The 25,844-nt window shown below is 30.8% G+C and overlaps 1 protein-coding gene across 7 annotated transcripts in view; it reads right to left on the bottom strand.

Annotated features, from left to right (window-relative positions):
- The window catches only part of LOC145324892 (innexin inx2-like), a 48,533-nt gene extending 22,689 nt beyond the window's left edge, over positions 1-25,844 (bottom strand). For 4 of the 7 annotated variants that reach the window (XM_080167606.1, XM_080167607.1, XM_080167610.1 and 1 more), the window contains exons 1-10: positions 25,664-25,844; positions 24,265-24,391; positions 21,766-21,867; positions 20,884-20,967; positions 11,875-11,956; positions 5,440-5,484; positions 4,651-4,745; positions 2,792-2,862; positions 1,179-1,243; positions 669-763 (exon numbers count right to left, since the gene is read on the bottom strand). In XM_080167606.1, coding sequence (XP_080023732.1) covers positions 669-763; positions 1,179-1,243; positions 2,792-2,862; positions 4,651-4,745; positions 5,440-5,484; positions 11,875-11,956; positions 20,884-20,967; positions 21,766-21,867; positions 24,265-24,391; positions 25,664-25,716 — 819 coding nt within the window. In that variant the 5' untranslated portion in view covers positions 25,717-25,844. The remainder of the gene's footprint in view (positions 1-668; positions 764-1,178; positions 1,244-2,791; positions 2,863-4,650; positions 4,746-5,439; positions 5,485-11,874; positions 11,957-20,883; positions 20,968-21,765; positions 21,868-24,264; positions 24,392-25,663) is intronic. The other 3 variants (XM_080167608.1, XM_080167612.1, XM_080167613.1) reach the window with 1 other exon arrangement.

The raw sequence follows: 25,844 nt of genomic DNA, 5'->3' as shown, positions 1-25,844 counted from the left end.
TTTCATCGTATGACGTCATAATCTGTGGTGGGACGTTAATCATCTTTCTATTGTACAAAAAAGGGAATTCCGGATTTTTTAAAATCAAACAAAGCAATAAGTTAACTTAAAAATAATTTAAAACTTTAAATATCCGCTAGTAGTGAAGGAATTTCCTTATTATTAAAGAAATGGCATTTTCATTCTTTGACAAAATAAGGTAACCGTAGCTTAATTTAAAGACAATTATGTCAAATAGTAAAGTAGCATTAATAAGAATTTAATCTTGATTTGGCAAATTGATGTACAATCTAGACAACTGCCTATCCCAAGTGGTAGAGACCCTTTACGTCTGCTAGCAAATTGCTTTCTGTCCTTTTGTAGGGACTTGTGTTCACATTTTCGTCGCTATTAGCTGATTCAAAATCGGAACAGGATTCCAGCCATGTGGGCATAACTGGAAAAAGTGTCTAGAAAATCAGCCATGTGACGTCATAAAAATGAGTGATTATCCATCTCCTTTTTAGGGATTTTCTTTACTTCTTATATCCTCTCATCTCCCTCACTTATGTGACGTCAAATGGCTGATTTTTTAGACACTTTGTACAGTTACCTGTGGGCAGAGTTACATAAAGCTCTTGTGCCCTCTATTATTTTACTAAAAAATGAGTGTATAAACAAGGAAGTACCTTATCATTAATGATATTAAGGGATAGGATACAGATGGCATTCTTCACCTCCTGTCCACCACCACGACCATATCTCACATAGTTACATGTTGCAACTGAAAACAAAAAAATGGTGTTTATAGGAAGTAGAAAATCACGAAACCTTAACATATCAATATTCAAATGTTTTTGTGGCATTAAACAAGTAAGATATAAATTGGATACCTTCTAATGTATCTTTAAAAGTAAGCAGTCTATCTTAAAATGAGGTTGAAAATTTTTCTCAACAACGTTACGGAAGACGGACGGACAAAGTTAATCATGCAATAGCTTCGCTACTCATAAGCTATAGTTATAGTTGTCACTTTACTTTTAGATTCGATAGAAGAAAAAAAAATTAGAAATCTGACACCCTACTACTTCAGAGAATGACTGATAAAAAATTATGAGGTCCTAAGGATTAATTCATGCATTAATATTTATTTTGCATTGTTCTATCCCTGTGTACCTAATCGGAAAAAGAATGATTACCTTTTGGAAATACTTCGCACATGGGGTTAACTGTGTTTGGTAACTGTCTCTCCTCTGCTGGCAGTCTAACAAACAAACATACATACATGGTAAATTAAAGAAAATGCTTGCTTGTGAAGGGGACAGGGCGCTGGAATTACACAGGTACCCAAGGTTTTTAAAAACGATCACTTATTTGTTTGCTTTAAAACTTTGGGTATATTTACTTACTCTTGGTTGATACAAATCCAATATTTCCAACTAGTGAAGGGGTAATTTAGTTCATCAAAATTGGGGGTGTATGTATATCAATTAACGTTCATTGTCATATACCTTAAGATACACTAGCGGCTTTGCCCCAAGAGGTTTAATCAAACCAATTTTTCGTTTTTTAGATTTAAAAAAAAAATTTAAAAAAAACATTTTTTTTTGGGGGGGGGGGGGAATTTTTTTTTGTGGGGGAGCCGGAGGGGGTAGTCAACTCTACTATTTTAATTTTAGTTTTAAAAAGAAAATGGGGGTTATTTTTCATTTTTTGGGGGGGTTGTGGGTGTCCAACCCCCCAAGAAAATAGTTATAAACCTTCCCGGGACCTGTGAGAAGCTACCCTGTAAAGGAGAACCCGATCGGTTTAGCGGTTAGCGAGATCCTTCGCTACAAACAGACAGACAGACAAACAGACAAACATCGTTCTACTTTGTATTATAGATGACTTACTATAATATATTTTTTAAAGAAGGTGTAATAATTTTTAGCACAGATACAACATTATTACAGTTTATCTGTAAGAGGCCTCTAGGGGCGTAGCCGCTAGTCTAATATATCTTAGTTTGTAGTTTCTGCTACGCTAATCATAGACTAAATTATTCTTGTTTTCTAATGTTTTATGTAAATCACCATATTTTGTGAAATCACTTTTTGTAGTTTCTTCTATTTCTAAGAGCTATACTATTGTATTTAATTTTCAAGAAAGCTTATTTTCAATCCCGAGCAGGTTTTAAGCTATTTGGCTAGTCGATAAAACTATATTTATACCTGTAATATTGATAAACAAGAAGGCCATAATCCAGAAACTATATTTATACCTGTAACATTGATAAACAAGAAGGCCATAATCCAGAAACTATATTTATACCTGTAATACTGATAAAAAAGAAGGCCATAATCCAGAAACTATATTTATACCTGTAATATTGATAAACAAGAAGGCCATAATCCAGAAACTATATTTATACCTGTAATACTGATAAAAAAGAAGGCCATAATCCAGAAACTATATTTATACCTGTAATATTGATAAACAAGAAGGCCATAATCCAGAAACTATATTTAACCTGTAATATTGATAAACAAGAAGGCCATAATCCAGAAACTATATTTATACCTGTAATATTGATAAACAAGAAGGCCATAATCCAGAAACTATATTTATACCTGTAATATTGATAAACAAGAAGGCCATAATCCAGAAACTATATTTATACCTGTAATATTGATAAACAAGAAGGCCATAATCCAGAAACTATATTTATACCTGTAATATTGATAAACAAGAAGGCCATAATCCAGAAACTATATTTATACCTGTAATATTGATAAACAAGAAGGCCATAATCCAGAAACTATATTTATACCTGTAATATTGATAAACAAGAAGGCCATAATCCAGAAACTGGTGGTTTAAAAATGCATTCGTCACTATTATCTACAACAACAAAAAAAAAACTATTAAAAGGTTGAAAATCTGAGGGACCCCAAAGTTTTATAATTGCATTTTCTTACTTCTTTGCTCAACACTTATTGGGACTTTTATTGAATTTTGATTGGTTGCGTGTCTAAACCTTTAACCATTAGTTGTAATCTGCAGAAGGGTTAATTTTGTGTATCATTATTAAGGATGTATATCATATGATCGGCCATTGAGTTATCCCTTTCGATTCCTGGTTGAAAATGATACAGTTGCAAGTTTTACACTTTTTCGATTTTAATAAACAGTCAAACAAACGACGATTCCAGTGACGTCATATACGTTTCGGGAAAGAAAAAGGGAAGGGGGGAAGAAAATCTCTTCAAAAGAGATGGGAGAAAAGGGAAGATATGTTCTTCCCCCCTTCCCTAAACGTATATGACGTCACTGGAATCGTCTTTCTCAAAGTGGGACAGTTTGGGGTTCGTCCAAACAAACGGATGAACACAAAGTAGATACTAATTAGTAATAGTCAGAGATATTTCATAAAAAAATATTAAGAAGCCTTACACATTTACAACTGACGGGTTAACAAATATTTGGACGGATAGCGTATAGGCAGACGGACAGCCAGCTAAGTTATAGAGTAGATATGTGTATTGATTGTAAATTTTGATAACAAATGTGGCTTTGTATTTTCTAATTCAAAGCCACATGGACGAACAATCGGACAATATTAGAACAAGGATGACAACATCCATAAGTAGCGAAGCACAAAAATCATAGATGGGAATACGTACAAGTAGATTTAAAGGGTATTTATTAAAATCAAGAATAGATTTATTGGATACACGAAACCTTGTTTTATTTTGTATGATGACGATGGTCAAAGTAAAATACAAATAAAGATGCACATAACAATGGGGAAAATTATTTTGATCCTGATATCCCAAAAAAGTTAAATAAAAAAACAAAGATATGAGGAAATATGTAAAACACATAAAAATAGCCAAAAACCTGATAAAAGGCAATCTGGCCGCTTTGGTTGTTTTCTTAAAATTAAATTTTTATATCCTTAATTTAAAAAATTTGGAAAATCGGACCATATACACTGAAGATATGGAGAAAAATATAAAAATAGCCCAAAACCTGCTAAAAAGGCAGTCTGGCCGTCATTGTTGTTTTCTTTAAAAGACGGGAAATTTAATTTTGATATCAATAATTGAAAAAATTTTGAAAATCGGACCATAAACACTGAAAATATGGAGAAAAATATGAAAAATATAAAAATAGCCTAAAACCTGCTAAAAAGGCAGTCTGGCCTTCATCGTTGTTTTCTTTAAACGACGGGAAATTTAATTTTGATATCTATAACTAAAAAAATTTTGAAAATCGGACCATAAACACTGAAGATACGGAGAAAAATGTGAAAAATATAAAAATAGCCTAAAACCTGCTAAAAAGCGGTCCGACCGCCAATGATGTTTTATAGTCAATTGTGCTCCTTAATGATGGGAATGTTGTCAAAAAATTTCAGCATTCTATCTTTTATAGGAGCTGAGTAAATCCAATTTCCCCCATAGCGTTACGGACTGACTGACTGACTGACGGACTGACTGACGGACATAGTGAATTATAGAGTAGCTTCGCTACTAAAAAGAATTGATCACAAGGGGAAACTTCATAATAAAAATAGAAGACTATCAAAGAATATTATTTATCTACCTAAACACGTGTGGACAGACTGACGAACGGACATAGAAATTATAAAGTAGCTTCGCTACAAAAAATAACTGTTTTTTTTACCTGACTAAGGGAGATGAAAATATTGAGTAATTCACAGAGGAAAAAACAGAAGGCATATTTGTTGAACTTATTGTGAACATGCTCACAAAAATGTACTGAAAAAATATATTTGAAAAAGGGGATCATGGAAAGAAAACGAAGTGGTGGGCTTCTTCGTATTTTCACAGTATTTTATTTATGATAGGTTATTTATAGGTTAGGTAAATGTTAATGATTGCCCCTCAGTGTTTGAACCCCCCACAGGGACTAGAAATATTTGAAAAGCTACCGAAAAAAAGACGAAACCCGCTACTTCGTTTTCTTTCCATGAACCGAGAAAGCTATACCTATCTTTTAAATAGGTTATAACTATGATGTTAATAGGCACACCTGTCTTGAAAATATGCATGCTTATTTTTTATTTAAACTATTGTCAAGTTTGAAATTATTTAAAACAAATCATATTTTAATTCTACTACATATATAGTACCTACACTCTTAAAATAATGTAAAAATAGTTTTTAACAGCCCCTGTTTTTTATTATAGTACTTTGAATGCAATTTCATTAGTATTATTTTCATAACTGATACCAATGGATATATTATAACTTGGATGTTAGACCCTATACCCAATCCCCTTCCCTCCTACTGGACGTACGAAATGACCAATAAATTATAAAGTTCCATGTTAGCAACCTAAATTTATGACAATTTCCCCTGTCATAATATTCATGTATATTCTATACCTTTTTAATACCCCTTATGATTTTTAGTAATCAGAATTTAATAAAATGAATAAAAATAATGTACCTAATAACTTCTCTTTCTTCATTTCACCATCTTCTACTACACGACCTGAAAATTAAATAATTTTAATTTCTATAAACACTGCTTAAGAATCTCACTTTTAAATCTTGAAAAACAGATAAGCAAGAATGGCAACATCCAAAAGTAGCGAAGCAGAAGTTTAGTTCTGATAACAATGAAAAGATTGGAGAGGAAAATTCCAAGAAAATCCTTAAACCTTAAAAAAATACTTTTTCATCTTTTGAAGCACTCCGACAGACAGCCAAAATAATAAATAGATGAGATGTTCACTCAAAATTTTATATGCTTATCTTTAAAAGCAGCCGAGAAAGTCACATTTACCCCCATAGCGTTACGGACTGACGGACAGACAATTGAAGAATAGCTTCGATATAAAAAATAAAGAGTAATGTAGTATGACTCTCAACTCCAATATTAGTATCACACAAACAGTAAAATAAAATAACCTTCAAATTAAACAAATTTGATAATCGAATCTATAACCATTCGATTTAAATAAATAATTTAGAAGTCTTATAAAGAAACAAAGTTTTTTTTATTTAATCGGAATGAAATTTTTCAAAAGTTTTTTTTATATATTACGAAGAAACTGTACCCCTTTATATGTTCAAATTTATGTAAAAGATATGAAAAATGCAACGCTAATACTTTTTTTGCCAATTTCTTATCAGTCTAAGGTATGTGATATCATATATTCTAATTTCAACTTTCTTGGAATTTAAGACACATGTTATTGGGAGAAAAACTTTTCTATGATTTGGGTCTGTATGTTATTTCGTTACAATCGACGTCAGCATATTTGAACTGAATTTGTTTTGGAAAACCGATATTTGATGTGAGGTTTTATTGTATTTTATTGGTCACATTTTATTTTACTAAAACTTATCTAAACAGCATTACACCATTTTCTTATTAGATCTTTCGGGTATAGTCCTTTTCGTGGAAACGCCCCTTAAGGTGCGATTCGTCGTATTTTTAAAATGGCTTTTAATAAGTTAGGTTATATTTGGTTAGGTGATTGCCCTGCGGGGTTAGGGAATTTTCCCCGCAGGGTTAGAGTCCCCCACAGGGACTAGAAATAGGAGAAAAGCTACTGTGAAAAATACGAAGAATCGCTTTTATAAATATTGTCATTCTTGTTAAATATTTTAAGAAATTTAAATTTTAAATCAGTCATTGACAAATACATATGTTTAAATTTATAATTTTACTATTTCTAGAATTAAATGTTGTGATCTACATTCTAAAGTAGTAGGATGTTTGTTTGTATGTTTTCGGTAAGAATTAAATCTTGAGCCTGCGAAGAAAATATTGCCCCCCCCCCCCAAAAGCAATAAAGTCACCATATAGCATTAAACTAAATATAAACTTAAAATATATTTGCTAATTTTATTATGATTAGCTCAATGGATTAAGTTACATGTTAAAAGCGAAGCTTTTCTATAATTAGGGTCGGTCCGTACGTAACGGACAGTTAGCTCTTTTCGTTAATTTAAACAGGTTAGAATTGTCCTATCGTTTCCAAACTTTGCATGGCGATTCCCGTAGTAGTTAGAAAGCGTAGCAACTCTATGATCGTTACCAGAATGTCCGTACATACATTTATATTCTGATTATTCAAATCTAACACTCTACAACAAGTGTTAATGCTCGTTTGCCCTACCACTTTAGAGCTTCGCTTTTATGGATGTTGTCATCCTTGTTAATTTAGAAATTGCGTGAGTTTAATAAATTAGCCACACAATTTTTTTTAACTGTTTCAACAAGAACGATTATATGAGTAGAAATATAACTTGATAGTAATTAGAAGATCATTATATTTTGAAAAAAAACTTTATCACATTATAAATAATCATTATATTTCTAGTATATTCTGAAGATTTCAAAAAAATTTTACTGCTCCTTAAAGTTAAAAATGCTCTTTTATTTGTTGCCTGAAATTTTGGGGACTAATTTCAAATATTAATAGAGTTGATGATACTAGCCAGGGGTAGCTATTCTAACCTACAATTCTACAAAAAATCACGAAACCTTATTAAGTATCTGATGGTATATTTTGTGTTTGTCATGTAACTGAAGAGGGGTGGGAAAGAAGGGGAGGAAAAGGGGAAGGGGGTTGTTGGGAAATTTTCCTTTAGAGTTGTTTGTCAGAATATCATTCCCTTGTCCCTCGTACCAGCAGTCACTGTGTAAAATATTATTAATATAATTTTAATCTACAAAAGCGATTTATCATAATGAGTTTGTTTATAATTTTTTGTCCACTGTCTTATCCTTTAAGACCCCTTTCGGCAATCACAAGTATTTTCTCTACAGGCTGACACACAAAAGAGTTATAGAGTAGCAGTACTGTTACAAAATATAATTGATTAATTTGAACCATAAATTTTATTATTTGCTATGTTATGAAATTACCACAAAAAGCATAATTTTACAAGAGTTTAATTTATAGCAGCTTAATATTAGCAAAGTATATGATTAAATGTTAAAATATCAATGAAAACATCCATAAGCAGAAAAAATTAGGAAGTTAAGTTAATAAAGACATTTTAAGTTAGATTCTAATATTTGCTGTTATATGGCAGCAAATTGAATACCATTGCCTAAATGTGAATCCAACGACGGTTAATATTGAAAAAATTAGACCATCCGACTTAAAATATCTGCTACATTTTTCCAGAACAAGTTTACAGCAAGTGGTATCTGTACAGTATGGCTGCAAATCCAATACTTATCCGCAGGATTAAAACCGGCGCAGTTCTGAGCAATACGGAAAAGTCACGAAATGTACTTGACTATAGAAAACCTTTCAAGCGAAAAAATTGAAGGAATTTTACTATTCACGGAAAATTGTCATGAAAGAACTAAATCAATATTGAATTTATGAATACATTATTTGTATTTCTTGTAAGTTTAGTGTAGGGTTTAGTTGCCAATATTTGACATAAAGATAAATGTGAACTATTAATAACAATGCTTACATATTTTACTATATTTATACATTTTTTATTTTCTTCTATAAGAATGGGCGGTTGCGTCCCTAGGGCGGTTTCTATTAGAAATTTAAAGGCCCCCTCCTCAAAAAAAGGTGTAAACCTTCATATGACCTATAAGAAGCTACTCTGTAAAGGTGAACGATATCGGTTTAGTGGTTAGCGAGTATTGATAGGTGCGCCCCTTGAGGCCTCTAGTTTTTCACTAGGCAGTTTCTATGGGAAATTTGGAGGTACCCTCTTACAAAGTAGAACACAACCTTCAATTGACCTATAAGAAGCTACCCTGTAAAGTAGAACAATATCGTTTAAGTGGTTAGCAAGATTCTTCGGTACGCACAGACATACAGATATCATAGCACTTTTATATAGAGATATTTTATTTATTTTATATTTACAGTTGTGCCCCTAGAGGCCTCTAGTTTTTCACCAGGGCAGTCTCTATTGGAAATTTGGAGGTATCTTTCAGTATAGATAGGTGACAGCTAGAAAAAAAGCGAGAATCCTATTACTTTACTATTTAAGATTTCTGTCAATGTAAGTAATTTTAAAAGACTTCATATTTGAATGTGATAAAATTCAACTTAATATCCCATAAGTAAAATTTTATGTTGATATATGATGTATGTAAGTTAAAGGAATAAAATATCCGAAATCATTTGATGGATTATTGATACTGTTCTTTAGACTGGCGTGTTTAGATAGATAGATAGATACATAGATATAAGCATACATACAAAAAACTATTATTACACATATTCACATAATTTTATGCATATGGTTTAGCTTTAAAATGACATTACTCTAAAATCTTTCGTTGTTAAATGCTCTGAAGGTTGCACACCTAGCCTATAGAAAGGGAGTAAATTAGCCAAAAATCATTTAAATACATTAAATATATTAAAAAACCTTTCCTATAAAGTAAAAACAATTTCAATCGTATTCCGAGATATGTAGCTTCAGACAAAATAATTAACTACTTTATTTTATAGGATTATCTACTTCTTCTATAAAGCTGAATTCCAATTATGCAAATGCCTTTAGGAACATTAACTTATCGATATTTTAATAATTAAATATGTACATATATGCTTTAACAAGCGGCTGCTCCCATTGCACATTTCAAAAGGGGAATGAAGGAGCAGAATAAGAGGCATACAAAGTCTTAAGTTTTAGGTTAAAATAGCCTAAAACCATCCCAGGACCTATATAAAGCTTCCCCAAAATGAAAAACATAATCAATTCAGTAATTAGCAAGATTTTAAGGAACAAATAAAAATCTATTTTATATTATAGGACATAACTTTAACTTCATTATTCTAGATTTTATTTTTGTACATTATTAATCAGCAGAATATTTGCTCTGTTAAACTTTCAACGGTCAGCTTGCTTTAAATGGGAGAAATTGACCTTACTAATGTTTTAAGCAAAGCTACCATACAATTCATATGTTCGAATCTTAATACTTAGTGCATTTGTAATTTGTGATATAATGACAATTTTTTCTACAATTAGCAAACAGTATCAACAAAATAACGAGAACAGTAAACTATAATACAGTAATAGCATTTAAATCTTCACATTCAAATAATATGCATTGTCAGTTGACTGTACAGACAGTCGTACTGTCGGAAATACCTTATTTGTAAAAAAGCTGTAAACTCAATAATTATCAATATACAATTATCTCATATATAAATTTTTTGAAACTGCTACTTATGATATTTTTCTCCTTGTTTGTCCTAAAGCAGACTCTAGACAATACTTACAGCTTTTAAACCCTTTAAAATCTGTTGTAAATTTGTAGTTCAAAGATGCTCTATAATTTAATTTAATTTTTAAAAAAGGAAGATTGTCATAGTCTGTTTGTCTGCTAAAATATTTCTAAATATTGGACTGATAAAGCGCTCTTTTACAAGAAAGCCGTACATATGTCATAAGTTTTTATTTTTATTCATGTATATTTTTGGAAAGGGTAAAACAACAACCCAAAAGAATTTTAAATCTTTAAATATAAAAAAATTCTCATAAGGAATAATTATGATATCTAACGAAGATAACATAATTTTATGATTCTAATCTTTTTTAATCATATAGGAGGTAAGAAATTAATCTTCATCCATTTCTTACGAATAATAAAAAGCTTCTGAGTGTTTATATAAGAATGAAATTAAAGTTGAATTTACCGTCCGTCCATCGTCCTTTTCTTGAATCCCTGTAGAGTTTGAATATGAATTTTACCCACAAAGGAAATATGAAAAATGACACTTAGAGTTGGTGTGTCACATATTAAATCCTTTCTCTCTCTCTCTCTCTCTCTCTCTCTCTAAGTCTCTCTCTCTCTCTCTCTCTCTCTCTCTCTCTAAGTCTCTCTCTCTCTCTCTCTCTCTCTCTCTCTCTCTCTCTCTCTCTCTCTCTCTCTCTCTCTCTCTCTCTCTCTCTCTCTCTCTCTCTCTCTCTCTCTCTCTCTCTCTCTCTCTCTCTCTCTCTCTCTCTCTCTCTCTCTCTCTCTCTCTCTCTCTCTCTCTCTCTCTCTCTCTCTCTCTCTCTCTCTCTCTGTATCTTTAAATCTTTCTTTCTCTCCCATTCTTTCTTTTTTTCAATACCAACATCTTTTTAATGACAATTATATCATTTTATATAAATATATATATTACTTCATTTTTATCTCTTTTTTTTCTCTTTTTTCTCTCACCTTTTCTCTCATTATCTTTTCTACAAAATTTGAAATATAATAGATATTCATCGCATTGATTATAGACAGCTTTTCGTGGAAAGGAAAATTTACAATTATATGTTTAAATCCAGTTTCTGTTAGCCCCGAAGGGCCGCGGAATCGTGTTAACAAAACTGGTAATGTATCGTATTATAGAAAATTGTCTATAATACGATATGATGCATTTACAACCGGTTCTAATCCAGCGGATATTAACCGGATTCGAAGCCCCACTGGAAAAAAAGTTTCCTACCTTGATTTCCTTTGACAAGAAATCCCATGAGTCCACCCTCCATGGACAACCAGATACATGTCTATGATACGATACCATACATGACAAGATCCGGTTCTAATCCAGCGGATGTTAACCGGATTCGAAGCCCCACTGGAAAAAATGTTTTCTACCTTGATTTCCTTTGACAAAAAATCCCATGAGTCCACCCTCCATGGACAACCAGATACATGTCTATGATACGATACCATATATGACAAGATCCGGTTCTAATCCAGCGGATGTTAATCGGTTTCAAAACCATACTGGAAAAAATATTTTCTACCTTGATTTCCTTTGACAAGAAATCCCATGAGTCCACCCTCCATGGACAACCAGATACATGTCTATGATACGATACCATACATGACAAGATCCGGTTCTAATCCAGCGGATATTAACCGGTTTCAAACCATATTGAAAAAAGTATTTCCTACCTTGATTTCCTTTGACAAGGAATCCCATGAGTCCACCCTCCATGGACAACCAGATACAGCGGGGCAGGTAAAACATTACTGCCTAGAAAATATAAACAGTTTCAATAATTAGACTTTATAAAAAGCATTGTTAAAACGATAAGATTATGTCAAATAGTAAGGTTTTTAAAAGTAGACATTAAACAAAATAAGACTCTTTTAGAACTGCCATTGTTTCTATAAATTTTTTAAGCACACTTTTTCTGAATAAAAACCCAACTTAAAAACAACGAAAATAATTTAAGAAAAACACGAAACCTATAAGTGATTTTCAACTGTAACTGGTGGGCAACACCTAGTAGTATTGATGAACTTTTTAATCTGCTCTCCAAATATTATTTAAGATTCATTTCGCTTTTTGAATATACCTTATTCCTGATAAAAAACCTTGTTTTTTCAACAATTGTCCAGAATAAAGAAGTATTAATAAACTGCAGATAGACCAACAAAAAAGACGTTTAATACGGTAGTGTTGCTATAGATAACGTAAGGATGTAAAGGCGCTAATCATTTTTTTTTTTAAATGTGCTACATTTAAAACATTATAATATATAGGTAAAGTTTTCATTTGAATTTAAATTCAGAATGACCATTGAAAAATCAACAAAAAAAAGTTTCTACATGCTGAAAACACACGGATGGCAAATAAAAAAGTTGCATTTTAGGATACATTTCAATCAACAGGTCGGCTTTTAACTTTTGTTCTTTTGTTTTCTTTGCCAGAAAATTGCACAGAGAAATTCTTTACTTTTTTGATTAATTAGTTTCCGAGACAAAAATTAGTTTTAGGTAACTTTTTCTCGTGATTTTTATATAAACATTAAACAGGGACAATTGTATACACAAGTAGTAATGGATATAGTACATATGACCTCATTTATTGGTCAGTAAGTCCCTCCAGTAGAAGAGGAGGAGCTGTGAGAATATGTTACACTATCCACGTATTATATATCCATTATTGTGACCCAATTAAATCCAATTATTTTCAAAGGTAATAGTGTGCCTCTAGTGTTATAATAGAAGGCTGAAATCATCACATTTCGCTTAGGTATGCCAAATATCCCAGGAATGCTTCTGTATTCACTAAAATTTTGGATCAAGTAGAAAATACTCAGAGAGATTCTTTCAGGTATGGCTCCGAATCCTATTCATATTCATATTAAAAAATTATGTTTCGTATTTTATTACAGAAATTTCAAATGATAAAATCGAATCATATTATTAGTTCCTCTTTTGTTTGCTATCGGTCCCTCGGGGCAAAAATTAGAATTGATCATATCATTTTCCTTTTTACTATCTCTAAAAACCTGTTTATGTTAAGACGTGATAAATAACTAAGTAATTAATTGGAAATTTTTTTTCGCGTATTAATGCAAGCTGCACGATTCCTATTTATTATTGATTTAGCAGGTTATAACCAAATGCAGTGTAAACTTTTCGTCCAGCTAGCAATTTGGCTGCCAGCAGACTACAAAGTTGTAAATATATTCGTCTTCACATTTCTGACTTGATCCCAAGTTTCGAGAAAGAGAAAGTAAAAACAAATAATTTAAAATGTACATTATATAACAATACAATATGCTTCCGAAGTCATTTGAAAAACAGGGGCTTTTTTCATTAAAAGAATGTGAGAAAAAAATCTAAAGATTTAAGTTTTTTATCAAAACGATTTTATTTCTACAATTAAATTCGGTCAATTCGTACGTCTGACCGACCACCTGCATGTCACGCATAGCGTTCAAACTTTGCAAGATGAACTGTGGAACAGTTATGAACAATTTGGAAAGCGTATCAACTCTATAATCTTTACGAAAACGTTAGTATGTTCCCTTTAAAACATGTTGATTATTAGACATTAAGCGTTGTCATATTACCATGATTTTGGTATAGATTCGAATTTTGATTGGTAAATATTTTAATCTGATTTGACAAATTTTTCTAAAGATTTTTAAAAATGTCTGGATAAACTAAGTATTGTTTCTTTATTGAAGTATTTCTAACATAATTTGTAATCTGTTGAAAGCAGGAATGGATGGAAAAGAGAATAAGTTAATAGTTATTTCTCGCATCGTATTATAAACAGCTTTTCGCGGATATAAATGTACAATTATGATATTAAAACCAGTTTTTTAGCCCCGAGGTGCCGAAGGCGCGGGCTAAAAAAACTGGTTTTAATCTTATGATTGTACATTTTTATATTCGTAGAAAACTGGATATAATACGATGCTAGACATAGTTTTTTCGTATGGATGAGAACCGGTTCCTATCCACCGGATTCGAATGAATACGAGAAAAAATATTACAACCCCAAATATGTTTATAATCTAAAAACCAATTTTATGGTTAATTTTGTGTTTAGACGAAGTATATTTTTAGAGAAGTCTCAACTGCAGCAGCTTGATTAATCAGACGCATTCGAGGTTGAAATCTATGAGTCAAAAATCGGCAGCTAAGCAGACTTATTTTGTGAAGAAAAAAAAACTCAACTGCAGCCGCTAAAAATTTATTTATTTAATGTATTTATTATTCCTGGATCTTACACCAGATTATCATGTACTCTAATAAATTAAAACTTGTAGCTGGCTAAAATAACAATATCTTCTATCCACTCCCTTTACCCCAATCCCCAATCCTACTGGATGAACGAACTAACCAATAACTGATGTCCATGTTAGCAATTTGTATTGATAAAAATTTTTCCCCTATCATAATGTCTATTATTAATTTTTAATTGTGATATCAAATTAAATATTTAAATCATGAATGAGAATTACTTGAGGCGTGATTTTAAGTTTGTAGTAAAGTTTAAGATTAATTGTACCCCTGTAATCTAAACTTTGATGATGCTAAAATTTATATAAATAATTTTACAAAGAAGGTGTATCAACTTTTTCACTTTTTATTTAAGATAGCTAGCCGGCTCTTTTAGTAAGTAGTAGATGTAAATTTTTTCATAGAATTCAGATATGCAATCGGTTTTTTTGTAGACCTCTTATTTTTTAAGTAATTTAAGTTTTTTTAAAAAATAATTAAGTCGGTTTTAAGGTACTAAAACGCAACAAAATAAAAGAAGAAAATGGCCAGTATGAACAAAAATAGTAAGATCTTTAATTTGACACCTTACTTTTAAAATTCTGTTGAGTAATTATTGAAAAAATCAATTTTTTTAATCTCGGTTTAATAAAAACTTTAAACCTAAATATTTTATCAAACAGACATAAAAAATATGGGTTCATATATACCTTTAGAATCAGAAAAATATTACGAATCCATTCTAAGCAAAATTGAAAAACTTTTAAAAAATTGTAATAAAAAATAAAAAGTTTATTTTAAGAATTGTAACTACTAAACTAGCCAATCACAAATCGCGAAAATTGACAAATTGCGAAGCTTAACCTATAAAGTTAACCAATAGAATTGCCAAAAAAAAAAAGGAGAACGTTCATACAATATATACAATAGATACTACAATAAAAATAGTGATATTACAGAACATGTAAAGAATGAAAAATTATGAACAAATATGCATCAGTCTGTTTATAAACTTCAAAACAATGCAGTTAAAAATACATTATTGTTTCTTGTGTTTAAAAAATATCTGCTACATTGCATTGTCTTTTGTTTAGGTTTTATTCAGGTTTTATTCAAGCTAACCCTTTAAAGCCGAAAATTATGATTCTTAAAATAAACTTATATTTTTTATTTTAGTTTTATAAAAGTTTTTCAATTTTGCTTAGAATGGATTCGTATTATTTTTCTCATTCTAAAAGTATATATGAACACATACTTTTTATGCCTGTGAGAGGACATTTTTAATTTCAAAGTTTTGATTAATCCGAGGTTAACAAAATAGATTTTTTTCAATAATTACTTAACAGAATTTTAAAAGTAAGGTGTCAAATTAAAGATCTTACTATTTTTGTTCATACTGGCCATTTTCTTCTTTTATTTTGTTGCGTTTTAGTACCTTAAAACCGACTTAATTATTTTTTTTTAAAACTTAAATTACTTAAAAAATAAGAGGTCTACAAAAAAAAACGATTGCATATCTGAATTCTATGAAAAATTTTACATCTACTACTTACTGAAAGAGCCGGCTAGCTATCTTAAATAAAAAGTGAAAAAGTTGATACAACTTCTTTTACATGCAATTAATTAATTATTCTCACTGTATTATTTTAAAATGAAACTTTTTTTTACATTTTGGGCGTGTCTTGAAAAGCTCCGCCCCCCACCAACAAAGGACTTTTGGAGTCAGTCCCCTGATTTGACACGTTTTTTTGCAGCTCCAATTTGCTTGTTAAAATTGTCCTGTAGTTTTTAAACATTTCATGAGCATTACTGTATCAATAGGGTATAAATTTTGAAACAACTAGTAATATTATGAACATAAATATATATATTCTTGGCATATTTTTACATAAGTTATTTACATAATTTGATGATTCCTGGGACAAATAATTACTCATAATTATGAAATATTATTCAATCTATGTTTAATTGCATTTTGACCCAATTTTTATAAATTTGTGTTGAGATAATTAGATTATTTCCACACAAACTTTTATAGTCACTAGATATAGGGTAAAGCTTTTTGGGGAAAGACTCATATATAGTGTCCTTCCACATCTGCCAAATATGTTAGGTAATTTAGTTCAGCTCTACTACATTCATTTCTAAATATCTTAACTTGTCATGTGAAATAAATGTTTTTAAAAGAAAATTACTAATTTCTAAACAAGATTCATAATATCCATAGAAAGTTATCTTCTTGTTATTTGTCAAATCAAATAAAAGATATTGCCCCTTTGCTATGCTAATTTTATAGTATTTAAAAGAAACATATATGCATATCATATATGATTTAAGAACATTCTATTTTTAAACTTTTTAAAAGAACAAGTTAAAATGTAAATTATTTAGGAAGAAGGTAAGTATGATTTAGCAAGCTTTTAATAAAAGTCAAATTTACATTTTTAAATTTTTTTGTAAACTAATTCAAAGAGTAGCTTCGCTTTTTAAAATGAAGAGAGTACATTCATTTTAGTGTTCAAATATTAGAAAAATCTTTTTAAAGGAATGTTGAGACCCTAAATATCTCCTGCCTAAATGACTTTGCTACGCCCTTCAAATCTAATCTTAAAACGCCTGTAAATCAGTTTTTAAACATAGGTATGTACATTCAGTTTATTTTTCCTTTTGGCTTTTCAACACTTCGAATATTATTTAAGAATGTTTTTAAATATATCCTTTATTATATTTTTATTAGAATGAAACTTTTTTCATGATTTTATTTTGTTCAGCTAGTCTATATTAAGGGCTGTCTGTACGTCTGTAAGTTATCCCATCTATCCGACATTATTTCTAAAAGTATACTCTTTTTTTTCAAAATTTATTAAAGCAAAACAAAATGTTCTTTATGGTCTAAATCAGACAAATGACGGACGAACAGACATAAACTACTTTTAGTGAAGCTACGCTACTAAAAATTCCCCAATACATACCTAATACTAAAAGGCTAATCTCCACTCTACCCTTGCATTACTCAAATCTTTTAGAAAGCTACAATTTGGCAATTTCCTTTGGGTTGCAAATTAAGCATATACACCCCCCACCACCATTTTTGTTTATATAAGCATACCTTTTTAGGTTTTGTTAGGTTCAAAATCTAATGAATTGATGCTTAGGTTAGAGCCCACTCTGTGTTTAGAGAGCCCATAGGAAATATTCCAGTATGGCTTCGAAACCGATTGATATCCGATGGATTAGAACCTGTTCTTACCCATAATGAAAAATCATGTATACAACGTTTTACAGACAGTTTTCCACGAACATTAAAATAAAAACCATAAAATTAACTCCAGTTTTGTTCGTCAGGGCTTTCGGACACTCGGGGCTAACAACACTGGTTTCAATCTTTATTTTTTTTATTGTAATATCCGCGGAAAGCTGTCTATGATACGATGCGATAAATAACTATCAGCAAATTTTGTGAAAAAAAAGTTAGGGGTAGGGTCCAGGGAAGTAAATTGACGATTTGAGGGATAGTAACAAAACTTGAGCATAAAGCGAAGATCTTTGAACAATTAACGACGTGTTTCTGTTTATAATGACATTGAATAGATAAATAGATAAAAGTCATAAAATCCTCGTTAAGATATAATTAAGTGTAAATGAAAATTTTTTGATATAAAGATTACATAAAGTTGCGGGAAAGTAGAAAAAGGGCCGTAAATGTCATTTTGTAAAATGAACGAAATAGAAAGACATAAACCGATAATAAAATAGATAAAGATAGAATACAGAATATAAGTGATAAAAATTGCTCTTTTATCATTATAATTTCTAACGTACAACTCTTTAGTAAATTTTATTAAAACAAAGATGAAACATCCATAAAAGCAAAGCCCTAAAATTAAATGGAAGGACAAACGAACATCAAACTTGTACAGTATCAGAACTTAATCAGCAGAACATTAATTTGATCGCCATGCAGAGTTCATGAGATCCAAATTACATTTCTATCATGTTTAAATAAATCAAAAGAGCTATCCGTTACAGATGAACGTACGGACTGACCCTAATTAAATAAGATCTTCGCTTTTAAAAATTAGTTAGTTAACTTATGCCCATAACCCAGTAGAAAGGTGTATATATCTCCCATAGATTGCAAGATATGTAATGTAACTATGTCCTCATAACCTTTTAAACACCTCAAAAAAGCAATTTATATAATTTTTAAGTAAATATTTGTTAAATCATATAGTCTACTAATGTTTTTTTTTGGCAAATAGACATAGTTATTCCATTAATACTGATGTCTTTATGCCTGTAGCAAGGTGTATTTATCTCCTGTAGATTGCAAGATTATGTAAATATGTCCTCATAACCTTTCAAACACCTTAAGAAAGCAATTCATATGATTTTAAAAGACTTTTATTAAATAAAATAGTCTACTAAACTTTTTTTGGGCAAATAGATCTAAATTTTAATTGTCTATAGATATCTATTTTTATTGTATAACACTTTACTGTTATATATTCTATCAATATAGTTATTCTTTGCATTACTGATTCCTTTATTCCTGAAGCAAGATTAGATTGCAAGATTATGTAACTTTGTCCTCAAAATCTGTTCACCTTTCAAACACTCCAAGCAAGTATTTTAATGTTTTAAATAGAAAATTTATTATATTTTTATCACTATTGCCCAATTGATTATTTTTAGGAAGCGAAGCTACTCCTTAAAATGCTTGTGTTTGTTTGTCTGTCTGTTCTTCTGCCTGTTTTTCTTACTCTTTTTTTTAGCGTGGACTATGGGCTCTAATAAAATACTTGTTGAATTTTTAAACTTAAGGACAGAAAAGATAAAGAGATGAAGCTTTGCACAAAAATGCATTGAAATGCGTCAGTTTATGAAAGTTTTTATTGGATTAGGAAAATATCCAATTTCTTTTTTTATTTGTATAGCTATTAAAATTTTTAATTTTGCAGCTATTCATTAACTCAAACGTTCAGTATATTTTTCTGTCCTTTCATATCCCTAGATACTAGGGACGCAGTTGCTAGTTGTTAAATAAATTGTTTAAACATTAATATTTTAGAAATATCATAGGAAAAATACACTGGACATATTTATACTTTGAAAAAATGGATACATTATTACTTTTATTTATGTTCTCCAATAAAGTGAATCACGCAGCGGGCTAAAAAAAGATTACTCTCCCCCCCTCTTCAACATCCTTTACCCCATCCCCTCCTCTCCTACTGGATGAACGAACTGACTAATAAACAACAAGCTAAATATAAGACAAAATTATTCCTTGCCATTATATCCACGTATATTCTACATCCATTTAATTTAGAGAAAATCTATAGGCTTTTTTTTTGTAGCAATCTTTCAGCTTAGCAGTAACTAAATATGCAGACATTAAGCATATTTTAAATTAACATTTTTTTAAATCCGTACTTTTTAACATTTTTGCTGAAATCCAAATTAAACTTTTAGTATTTGAAAGGGTTTAAAATGTCGCAATGACGGTCATCTTGCTGTTTCGTGGACAAAACGTCACACACATTTAAAAAGTTAAGGCCCTGGCAATTTTCATTTGATAGATTTGGGACCCATTTCCACCACTATACTATCCTTTTCAAATTTAGGTTGGAGTTTAGAACTTTCATTTACTTTATTGGATTTATCACAAATCAACAATGATAAAGATATCTCTTCAATAATAACCATTTTTTTTATTTGAAAGGTTCCATGAAAGTGACTACTAGACTAGCGACAAAAGAAACCTTTTTTTTTTTTTTTTAATTGTGAATACAGTCTTACTTAAAATAAATAGTTTAGTGTTTTACCTTAGGCTATGCCATTTTATAATGGGTACAGGATAAAAAAAAGTATTGATCGAACAAAGATCGTAAAAATGTTGCACCATAATTTACTATATGTACAGGTAGAGAGGGGGAAGGGCTGCAAAGGATCAAACTCGATATATTGGATAGTGCCAAAATTAAATTAAAAATCAATTTCTTTGAGAGGAAAAACTATCAAATTTCTTTAAACAACAGAAAACAAGGATGATAATTTCCACAAGGCATATAAATTAAAAACACTTTAATTACTATTTTGTGCATGACCGATAGACCAACAGACAAAATGAGATGTACACTGTTTGATCATTGTTAAGAAGAATTATAACATAAATATTGAGCTGTTTGTCTTAAATAGCATCTGAAAAAAATGACATTTCTTCCTTAAGGATTATTTGACTGACGGACAGACATATCGATTAATATAAAAAGCTTCGCTACTAAATAGTTGTTTTAAAAATTTTCAGTATTTTTTTTATATGATACAAACATTGAATTTATCTTAGGTCACTCATGTCAGGCCAAAATGGCAGTCAATATACATTCAACATGAAAAAACAAGGACAAAATATCAGCAATAGCGCAGCGCATTTACCTGTATCATGAGAAATATGGATACAAATTGATAATATGTGTTGTACAGGTTTGTGCTATCGAAGGTTTTTCTGGCACAGGATCCCTGAAAAGTGAAATTATATCAGAGTTATACTTTAAATTGTAACCAAGAGGTTTATTCAAACCAATTTTTCGTATTTAAAGATTTAAAGGGAAGGGGGGAGTGAAATTTTTTTTTGTGGGTGGGGGGTAGTCGACACCACTATTTTAATTTTAGTTTTAAAAAGAATTTTTTTTTTTGGGGGGGAGGGGGTATTTTACATTTTTTGAGGGGTTTGGGGTGTCCCACCCCCCCAAGAAAATAGTTATAAACCTTCCCGGGACCTATGAGAAGCTACCCTGTAAAGGAGAACCCGATCAGTTTACGGTTAGCGAGATCCTTTGCTACAAACAAACAGACAGACAGACAAACAAACAGACAGACATTGTTCTACTTTGTATTATAGATAAGACTAAAACAGCACGTTTAAAATCAAGATCTTTTGAAGTATTGTAGTTTATTTTTCCAAGGGAAGGATCTTATGTCAGATCTATTTATTGGCCTTTAATTTACGTGGAACGGTTTCGATTAGATAAATGAGTATTAGATTAAAGAATATTTCATAAATGGATGTTGAATAAATAGATGTAATACAAATGAACATTAGATAAATTGATATTAGATAGATAGATATTAGTTAAATAGATTTTAGATAAATGAATATTATATGAAAGGATATTTATTAAATAAATGGATACTAGATAAATAAATATTAGGTAGATAATAGAGTCAGATATATAATAAATTACTTGATATTAGATAAATGGATAATAGATAGTCAGCAGTGAATATATCTAAATGAATGGATGGATATCCACTAACCTTAAAATCTGGAGGAATATCAAATGTTGAATACATCCAGCAGTACGCGTTCAGTACTTCCTCATCCACACTGTCATCCGCCTGATAAGCATCATCGCGAGACTAATTTAGAACTAGATAGGGTGTCCAACTCTCAAGTTCAACCATCAGTTCATAGGTTGACAAAAGAATTTAGGAAACATCAGTAAGATTAAGTAGTGGGCGTTATCCTCTTTTATCAATTTTTAACCCCCCCCCCCCCTGACAGAACTATGACCCTGGCAGAGAACAACTATTTTAGGTTAGCTTAGGTTATAGGCTAGGTGGCCGAGCGCCCGCGGCAAGGCAGGCCAGGGGGCCGAGCGCTTTCACTCAAACCTATATATAGAAAAACAATCCCCGGCCTTATTTTTTGTAGAAAGAAATGCAATTTTTAAACCCCTGCGAGGTTTATTCAATCTTTAAAAAAACTAACCTAAACTTATACGAGCATGTGAAATAAGAAATAAGATATAGCCAACAAGCGAAATAAATCTAAAGCAATATTTGGGGGGGGGGGGGGCAGACTAAGTAATACTAAGCGTTGCCCTATAATATCACGAAAAAAACACAAAAAAATGCTTATTTCAAACACACATTAGTTTTTCTTGAAATACTAGACTTTGCAGTATCTATAAATAAACTTAACAAACTAAAAACTGGAAAGATTAAATCAACGACGTCACTGAAAATTTCCCTCTACGTCATGAGTTTAAAATTGCTCTATCTATAAGAACTACAAATGTATATATTGGGCTGACCAGATGATAGGAAAGGGAGAATTATTCCAGATAAAGTTTTTTTACTTGGAAAGAAAATGAAGTAGCGGATTTCGTCGTATTTTCACAGTAGTAGTAGGTTATTTTAGGTTAGGTTAGGTTACGTAAATGTTAATAATTGACCCATAGGGTTAGGAAATTGACCCTGCAGAGGCTAGAAATAGGAGAAAAGCTACTGTGAAAATAACCCTAGTTCGTTTTCTTTCCATTATCCAATTATTTTAATGAGTTTAAATAAATTTACAACCGTTTAATAGATTTTTTTAAAGAACATTTTCTCAGTTCCTTGAGATAAAGTCAGGAAAGGTGTATAAACAATCCACTGTCAAAGTCAAACACATTGTTCTTATGTTTTTTTGAGGTACATATTTACAGGGATGGAGGGGATATTGGGCTGTTTATTACACTAGTCCCAAAGTTTTAAAAGAATTTGGTTGGTTAGTTCATTAAGTTGAATGGCCAAACGTTTCAACTACCATTGTAATATATGTGTATCATCATTGGGGTTGTACACTATCTTATCGGCCAATGTCTTATCCCTTTAGATCCCTGATATATTCATATACATACAGGGTGTCCCATTTCATTTATGTTTTTTAATGTAAATTTACATGACTCCCTTAATTTTAATTAAGCAGTTTCAAGCAAGTTTGTCTGAAAAATCTACAAATATATTATCAAAGATAATTTTAAAAAGTAATAAACATTTGAAAGAAGACAAATGATATTGGACAGCCTGCACAAATACATATTGTTATGTATTTATGCTTGGAAAAGGCCCTTGTAAAATCACATGCTGTCGTTGCTAGGTAAAAATTATGAATATTTTGCATATGGAATAGGTTAATGGAAAATATAATATTTGCTGCTTTCTCTCAAAAAGCTTAACAAGCCTAGAAACCACCCATAAACTAAATCAAAAATAATGGTAGGGTGTTTTTTCCTATGCCTAACTCTTGCTGGGAGCCATAACCCTACCTAATATAACCTAACCTAACTTAGATTAAAAACAGTTACAAGAAAAACTACCCCCCCCCTTACTTTTTTTTCACTTTGTGTCTAAATAAAAAGGGCGCGACTTTTTTTTCTGTAATCGTAATGAAGCTAACAAATGCCGAATCATATAAATTTAGAATTTAAAGATTGAATAATTTTTTTTGAAGAAAAATGTCCGATTTTCCAACAGAAATATAGCTTTAAACCACCACAGAACAAATTTTTTGTCAAAGCAAGCCTATTATTTCAGGCAATACTAAGATTATGTGTATAATGAGACAGACTGACAGATATCCAAGAACTTTGACTTATTGCCTTTTATTTGTAAATACTGATGGTTGAACTTGGAGAGTTATAAACTTAATAAAATTTAGCCCAGGACTAAAAATGTAAAAATCAAGAATTGAAATTACAGCTTTCAGAATTATATAAAAATGTGACTGGTTCGGTAAAATTGTATTTTTAAAAGACATTTATAATTCAATTGTCCTATCGCTAAAACCGAAGGTTCGGGCTAACAAAACTGGTATTGATTTTATGATTAAATATTTTAAAATTCGCAGGAAACTATCTATAAAACGATGCTGTACATGATCTTTTTGTATGGCTGAGAACCCATTCTAATCCAGCAGATATTAATCCGTTTCGAAGCCATAGTGGGAAAAAACACATTTCTATTTTTAGTCCTGGGCCGAATATAACTTACCGTCTCACAAGAAATAGGGTCTCCAAAGAATTGTGAGCTACAGACAACTACGCTCCCCGCTACAAACAGTGATACTGACCATTTGTAGAATAGCTTGAATGTAAAGTTGTCAATAGAAACCTCTCCTGTTCAGGATTAAATGGTTAGAGGATTTTTTAGCAAGATTTGGTAGATTTTTTTCCAACTCATTAAATTTATGTTATGAATTATGCTAAAATTGTCTTAAACAAAACAAAAATAAATACTAATTATAAATTCATCTTTAAATTAAAAAACTTTTTTACTTTATATTCAACATTTTTTATAGATTTAAGAAACCTATATTAGCAATATATCTATAGGTATAATCAAAAAAGTTAGAAATGTTGTTGATATCATTAAATCTGCCAAGAGTACACATTTTATAGTCCAATTTATAATTTTATGGGCTTCACAACACAATAAGTGCAAAACACCAGAGATGGGTTTTTGAATCAAGAATGCCGCGTTTTTTCGACATTTTTTAGACCGATCGCCTTCGTTTAATCAATCATTATTATGAAATTGTCTCGTAGGATTTAAACAGAGAATACAACTTAGGAATTCAAAATTTTAAAATTATTATTTCAGCCATTTGTATAATGTCTAATAAAGCTCTAAAAAGATGCATTAATTAATATTTAGCAAAAATGGGTTTAAGATTATTTATTTTCTTCTATAAAAGCCGTACCAACAAAAGCGAAATAATTAAATAAATACAGGGCATTTTCTTCATAATGATTGAATGAACGAAGACGACAGTTCTAAAGCATGTTGAAAAAACGCGGCATTCTTGATTCAAAAACCCATCTCAGGCCAGGGAGAGGACAATGGTGCTTGAGTAAATCTTTAACTCTTTCTACCCCAAACCTTGGGAAGATTAATTTACCATCCATTGTCTAATCCCTTGATATAATTTTTAAACATAAAATAGTATTGTATCTTAAAAGAAGAAATGTGTAAATATGGTGTTTTTATCTGTTTGTGGTTTGAAAGAGTTGTGTTTAATCTCAAATTCCCAGGGATGGAGGGGACATCGAACTGTTTGTTATTATAGCCCCCAAAGTTTTGTAATAATGTTTTCTCATTCATTGGCTTAACAACTTTTTTGAATTTTAATTGGTTGGTTCATTAAGTTGAGTGTCCAATCGTTTAAATCACTAATTGCAATCTACAGCAGGACAATTTTGTGTATCGTCATTGGGGATGTACATCAATTTATCGGACGGTGTCTTATCCCTTTAGATCCCTGCAGATTCTGCAGAAAATGTAAATTCATTGTCTTACTACCATTGATACTTAAATGCAGGGACACACACAAAAAGGCTTTTAAAATAATTTTTAAAACAATAAATTTAAAAAAATCCTCTAACACTTCCCTATTCCAAGGATTGTTTCTGTTGCACTTTTGACTATTCCGATGGTAGTCGCCATTTTGAATTAATTCCCGCCAATAAATATGATAATTTACTAATGTCGTCTTCGCTTTGATTTCATAGTTTTGTCATCTACACTTTTAACTTTTGTTAGGTAACTGTCGCCACTCTCATTTTTTTTTATCT

The sequence above is a fragment of the Acartia tonsa genome, chromosome 7, assembly GCF_053477335.1.
Source record: "Acartia tonsa isolate MP-2025a chromosome 7, ASM5347733v1, whole genome shotgun sequence".
Lineage (NCBI taxonomy): Eukaryota > Metazoa > Arthropoda > Copepoda > Calanoida > Acartiidae > Acartia > Acartia tonsa.
The sequence above is the reverse complement of the archived record's forward strand: the minus strand, read 5'-3'. Positions and strand labels throughout refer to the sequence as shown.